We start from the raw sequence: 6,784 nt of genomic DNA on the forward strand, positions 1-6,784 counted from the left end.
GTAGAGGGGTTGCTTTCTCCTTAATTGTCTCAGTTTTGTTGTGCGTGGCTTCTTTTGCAATTCTGACATGGTGGGACCAACTGGTAGGAATCAGAGTTTCAATTGTTTTTTTTTTTTTTTTTTCCGGTCAACAATTGCTTCTATTCATGGTCCAGTATCGAGTCCTATTGCTTCTTTGCAGTTCCGAAATTGAAATTGATTAGATTCTTGATATTATTCATTTTTTTTCAACTTTCTGGGGATGGATGGCTGAAATCAAGTTGGTGAGTACATGGGGAAGCAAATAGAGCAGCTTCAGTCTGCAATTGACTTGGCCGAAATCTGAAAACAGAGGCAATCCATGTTTAAAGCTTGAATCTTTTGAGTGTCCAGGTCCATAGATCAAGTTAGTGTTGAAGAAACAAACAAGGAACAGAACTCACGGATACCAGGATCTCAATGATGATCTTCTTGGGTTCAATCACTGCCATGGTTTCAGCCTCCTACTCAGTGCTGAAATTGGAGATCTTGGATTAGAGATGATAGGCATAGACCCATACAAAATTCAATCAATAAGCTATAACCGGAAAACCATAGACAACAAAAATCATCCAATTTTTCTCTCGCATATATATCGAATAGAGCCATCAAAGAAAATAAAATAACAAACACTAAAATGGTACCTGATTGTGTTGTCGCTGGAGCGCTTCTCCATGGTCTCGGGTTGAAGCACGAGGAACGAGTTTTAATGGTCGATGGCTTCTTTCATCCGAGGTGATTCGCAACCTCGCTCTCCACGAACACAGTATGAAATCTCTTCAATCCCTTGCTGCAAAGAAAAACCACAATCGCATAAGAAATCACAATCCCTAATTCAAAAATAGAGGGTAGGTTAAATTGATAGACCAGAGTTGAATCTGATAGGGGGATCCGGGATCTATTCCTTACGATTCAGACTATCCAGGTTAATTGATCATGTAAGACAAGAGAGAGAGAGAGTGAGAGAGACTAGAGAAAGAGATGGTTTATTTTTCCAGAAGAAGAGAAAGAGATAAGAGTCTGAGAGGCTGAAAATATGGGTGTTGATCAATTAAAGGTATGGAGTGTGGTCATCCCTGTTCGTGACGTGATCGAAGAGAAAAAAGAAGGGATAATGAGAAAAAAATTCTGTAAGATTAGGGCCTACAGAAAAGAAAACCCAAATAAATATTAAATAATTAGGCACCCATGTTTTGTGCTTGTAGGTGGAGGATATAGACACCAACATTGGATATAGCGGTGGGTATGAGGTCCATATCCACAATTTTTTAATTATGTGGCAATACGTGTGTGGCCTTTGCCCACATGTGTTGTGGTGAGTCCTGCCCAACCTGTTATTTCCTTTTTTTTTCTTTTTTTCCTCTTTTTTTTTTTTTTTGGTTAACTAATGTAAGATGCATTTCTTACCTTTTGAATAAACGAGTCGCACTTGGCCAAAATATTTATAAAAAAAATTGAAAAATAAACGAGTCACAATTAATTTGGCAAGAATATACTAGCTTTCGTGTCCTACTACCGCTAAAATTTTATATCCAACGACTCATCTTTTTTAATCAGAGATAATGTAGTTGGTTGATTGCCAATGATAGTCATTATTGACCTTCCGATCTTTTTACTATATGTTAATTAATTGGTGGATCATTAGTTGTCTCTGTGAGTTTCAACTTCTCTTTCAGTCCCTAGTCGAAAAAAAAAAAAACTTCTCTTTCATTCATTATTATTCCTATACTCAAGGATATAGCCTTATAGGTTGATGATTAGGTTCTCAACCATCCTTCTTCTTCTTCTCCTAAGAAAAAAAAAACAGTTACAGTGATTCATGTGCGTCTTTCATGAGTCTGCAAGCTAGTTAGAGAAAAGATAAATATGGATCTCTTGAGTTGTATGATATGCCTTTGTTTTGCCTGGACCACCATCCAAGCCTTGTATTTCTTTGCAAGAAGAGGCAAAGAAATTTCAAGAACTAGGCTTCCTCCAGGACCAAAGCCATTTCCATTGATTGGGAATCTGTTTGAGCTTGGAGACAAACCACATGTCTCTCTTACCAAGCTTTCCCAACGCTATGGCCCCATTAATAGTTTGCAACTAGGCCAATTAACCACTGTTGTAGTTTCTTCGCCAACTCTAGCCAAAGAAATCCTCCGAATTCATGACCAAGTCTTCTGCAACCGAACCCTTCCAGATGCAATCCACGCCTGCAAGCACGCCGACTACAGTTTGGCGTGGCTTCCTGTATCAGCAAGATGGAGGAATCTTCGCACAATATTCAACTTGCAATTGTTAGGCCCCAAAGTTCTTGATGCCAACCACGCCAACCGGCGCGTAAAGGTGCAAAAGCTCATGGATGATGTCAATGAAAGCATAAGGGCCGGTGAGGCAGTAGATGTCGGAAGGGCTGCTTTTACAACCGCACTCAATTTGTTGTCGCAGACTGTCTTCTCTGTGGATTTAGCTGACCCGAGTTGCCAGACAGCTAGGGAGTTCAAGGAGACTTTTTGGGGTCTGATGGAAGAGGTAGGGAAACCAAACTTGGTGGACTATTTTCCTTTGCTAAGGAAGCTTGACCCACAAGGCATAAACCAGCGCGCAACGAACTACTTCCGGAAGACGATACTCATCTTTGATCGAATGATCCATCAAAGGTTGGAATCAAGAAAAGGGGGCAATTATATCACAACTAATGATATGTTGGATACACTTTTAAACATCAGTGAAGTGAAAAGAGAGGATATGGATATTCCGGAAACCCAACATTTGTTTGTGGTTAGTCACTCTTACTCTTTTTGTTTTTCTTTTTAATTATTGCTCCAATAATTTTATCGATCACTAAATTCTACTACAAATTAAAGCAATATGTCGGTACAAATTAATACCAGGTTCTTAGTTGTTAAAAATAGAAAGGTGAATTTTAAGTTAGGCAGATTGATAAATGAATACTTATAGAGAGCAGTTCATTAGTGAGTGAAGCATACTTCACCTTCCAAGTTTATGATCACAATATTGGGTTGTGATGGATTGATTTAATAATTACAATATATATCAACTATACATATAGGACCTGTTTGTTGCTGGCACAGAGACAACTTCAGCCACAGTGGAATGGGCAATGGCTGAGCTATTATGCAACCCAGAAGTCCTCTCCAAAGCTCAAGCGGAACTCAATCAAGTGATTGGAAAAGGCAAGCTAGTTGAGGAATCAGACATTGTTCGACTCCCTTACTTACAAGCAATAATCAAAGAAACATTTCGGCTTCACCCAGTATTTCCATTTCTACTCCCCCGAAAAGCAGGAGCTAACACAGAAATTGGAGGGTATGTAATCCCGAAGGATGCACAAGTTCTAATCAATGTTTGGGCCATAGGCAGAGACCCCCTTACTTGGGAAAACCCAAACTTGTTTAAGCCAGAGAGGTTCTTGGGATTAGACAACCAAATTGATGTTACGGGAAAAAACTTTGAGCTTATTCCATTTGGTGGTGGGAGAAGAATATGTCCTGGACTACCACTGGCAATAAGAATGTTACACTTGATGTTGGGTTCACTACTTAACAACTTTGACTGGAAGCTTGAAAATGGAGTCTTCCCCGATACTACGAACATGGAAGAGAAGTTTGGCCTCACCTTACAAAAGGCTCAGCCTCTCAGAGCTGTGCCCAAGAAGTCATAGAAGAGCAGCACCTATTTATTGGATACTAAAATTCAAAGGTCGTGAGTTTTAAGTCATGCTTGTAAGAGTGGTAGAATAATGATGTTTAATTGTAATGTAAATTCAATCCCAACCCACAATAAGAGGGACTGGTGTAAAGAGATGTGTGTATCTTCATAAGAAATACAGATGAACAGATAAATTATTCATCAAAACTTCAAAATTGAATCACATTATAGAGGCCATGAAAGGCACCGGAGCTTTTGACATATTTGTTAGGGAAAATTTCGCAAACAGTACACCAAGTAAAGGCCACTAATAATTCTTATACATAAAGTTCCAAACTAAACATTTTGGTACACGAAATCTGAAACTCGACCACTATCAGTACACGACGTCAATTTTTGACACCAAAATGTCCATTATGCCCTCAGTTTTTTTTTTTTTAATAAATTTTTTTTTCTGTTATTTTTTTTTCTTCCTTCGTTTTTATCTCTTTCTTTCTTTTCACATGACTAAATATTGGCTGAGTTACAAATATAAGCTGTAGGACCATAAATCTCACCAATTGGAGGGCAAGGGCGGCGTTGGAAGCGAGGGAGTGAGCGTGGAGGTGAGGAAGGCGGTGTTGGAAGCGAGGGAGTGAGCTCGGAAGAAGGAAGAAGAAAGAGATAAAAACGAAGGAAAAAAAATAACAGAAAAAACGAAGGAAAAAAAAAATAACAGAAAAAAAAATTTATTAAAAAAAAAAAAGAACTGAGGGCATAATGGACATTTTAGTGTCAAAAATTGACGTCGTGTACTGATAGTGGGTCGAGTTTCAGATTTCATGTACCGAAATATTTGGTTTGGAACTTTATGTATAAGAATTATTAGTGGCCTTTACTTGGTGTACTGTTTGCGAAATTTTCCCCAATTTGTTACAGAAAGAATCAAGAAAGAGACTCGAAAAAAAAGCTAAAAAGAAGAGGAACAAAGTGTTTTCCTATACATCTCTGCAAGCAAGCCACACAAAACAAACTTCTAACTGATTTTCTAGAGTCATTAAAAAAAAAAAAAAAACTGATTTTCCAGATTTGTCATGTGGCAATGCATTCTGATGAGAAAGCTTCATAATGAAGAAATGTTGACTAACTGAGCCTTTGACTTTGTTAAAAGCTTTAACTCTTATCAGCACCTCCTCCTAAATAAACTTGGATTGAAAGAAATGCGCTAACGTCTTGGCGAATATCTGATGATAAAATGCTGTGGGAATTAAACACACAGTTAGATTGGCTTTAAGGAAAAACTAAGGCATAAGAATGCCAATACGAAATAGGATTACAAATCAAACACAGAAGCAAATCAAAGAAGCAATTAAGAGCAGTTTACTGAAAAGCAATGGACGACGATTGCCTTTTCTGGGTAGATAAATGATAACACCTATATCCTTTCCTCTACTCTTTACCCAAAACCATCATCCCCCTCAAAAACAAAAGAAGAAGAAGAAAAAATCCAACAACAAAAATCACAGAACGATTCAAACCACATACCTTGCAATAGATCTTCTCCTTAATTTCCTCTTTCTCTCTGCTCTCTTGTTTAATCTTCCAATACCTTGCAGCCGTTCTCTTCTTTCTTCTCTCTTCTTTCTTTCGCTTTTTGATCTTGATCGATGTAAACCACTGAATCCCAGCCCCAATCGTTATGCCTATCCAAGACTGAGAAATGCAAGGACGAAAACGACCCGATCCGTATGCCTATCCAACACTGACAAAAGCAAGGACGAAAACGACTTTTCCACCAACTTGATATTCTCTTCAAACAGTGAGGACAGAAGCGGCTTTTCCGCCTCTTCTTAGGAACAGTAAAACAGTGTTGTTCTCAGTGGCGGAACTTGAAGGATGTCTTTGAGGGGGCCGAAAAAAAAAAAAATTAGAAAAAAAATGTCTATAAGCTATCTTTAATGATGTATTCTCCAAATTACATAAAATAAAAGAAATAGAAAATTATACATAAGTGTCATTTTGAAACTTTAATTAGCTATAAGGCCATCTAGTTTTTCTTGTACATATAAGGCCACTTGCATCCTTAAATTTCTCTGACCCTGACGATTCTACCCTTCTATCTAAGATAACTAACTGCTTTAAATTAAATTAATCACTCCCTCCTCTCTCTCCCCCCGACGAAATCCTCTAAGATTAATCACTCTCTCTCCTCCCTTTCTCTCTCACCGGTGAAATACTCTGTTTCTCTCTCGCCGGCGATGTACTCCCTCTTTCCACCATCACGTCCGCGACCGGAACAGGAGTTGAATCTCCGACGCACAACGCCGACTGGATCTCCGACGCACGACGTCGTTTCACGACTGGATCTCCGATGCAAGAACTAGATCTCCGACGCACGACGCCGACTTGAACTGGATCTCCGACTCTTTCCTCTTCCTCTCAACTCCACCGACCACATCTCCGTCTCAGGCTCCTCGACGACTCCCTCCCTCCACGGTTCCGTCCTCCAAGTCTAGCTCCAAATCAAACAGTTGTCGATCAACACCGCAGTCTCCAAGTTCTTTTCCTACGTTCTCCCTCAGAACCTCACCGTCGACGTTGCAGAGTTCGAAGCTGCCATTTCGAAGTCGAATCGGAGCTACTCCGGAAGCAGTGTGCTTCGTGTTTTAAAGGTAACTCACTGTATCAGAGTAGAGATTTGGCTTATTGGATTAGAAATTGGGCGATTGTTCACAGTGGCTTCAATTCTGGAATTGAGTTTTGGATGAAAGATTATAGGACTGTTTATGCTTCTTCTTCATTTTTTTTCCCTTCTGGTTTTTAAAGGATTTCATATCGGTAATTATCATGTACCAATAATTATCAAACTCGTAATTTCAATCTAGAACTGTCATGAGTTTCTCAATTCTAGGTTTATCTATCCACAGTTTCAATCTGTAGTTAGTACTTACATTTGATGGTAAAGTTGATGGAAGATTATGACGGGCCCGTTTGGTAATTAACCTTGTGTGTGTGTGTTTTCTGAGGTGGATTCTAATCAACAACAATTCTCTTGAGGATGATTAATTTGCAAATGCTAGAAACTAAACTGATGTGCTAAGTAGTTGTGTTAATTACCTCTCTAAGTACTCCA

The 6,784-nt window shown here is 38.9% G+C and overlaps 1 protein-coding gene and 1 long non-coding RNA gene across 2 annotated transcripts; one reads left to right on the forward strand and one right to left on the reverse strand.

The window, feature by feature from the left end:
• Positions 1–102: 102 nt before the first annotated feature.
• LOC133708814 (uncharacterized) lies at positions 103–1,158 on the reverse strand. Its single transcript, XR_009846105.1, has 3 exons — positions 663–1,158; positions 423–492; positions 103–321 (listed from the first exon to the last, which is right to left on the reverse strand). It is a non-coding gene; the product is annotated as an uncharacterized LOC133708814 (long non-coding RNA).
• Positions 1,159–1,723: 565 nt separating this feature from the next.
• On the forward strand, positions 1,724–3,827 carry LOC133708812 (geraniol 8-hydroxylase-like). Its single transcript, XM_062134342.1, has 2 exons — positions 1,724–2,781; positions 3,074–3,827. Exons 1-2 carry the CDS (start codon positions 1,885–1,887, stop codon positions 3,683–3,685), a joined length of 1,509 nt encoding a protein of 502 aa, XP_061990326.1. The 5' UTR covers positions 1,724–1,884; the 3' UTR covers positions 3,686–3,827.
• Positions 3,828–6,784: the final 2,957 nt, after the last annotated feature.

Source organism: Rosa rugosa, chromosome 5 (genome assembly GCF_958449725.1).
Source record: "Rosa rugosa chromosome 5, drRosRugo1.1, whole genome shotgun sequence".
Lineage (NCBI taxonomy): Eukaryota > Viridiplantae > Streptophyta > Magnoliopsida > Rosales > Rosaceae > Rosa > Rosa rugosa.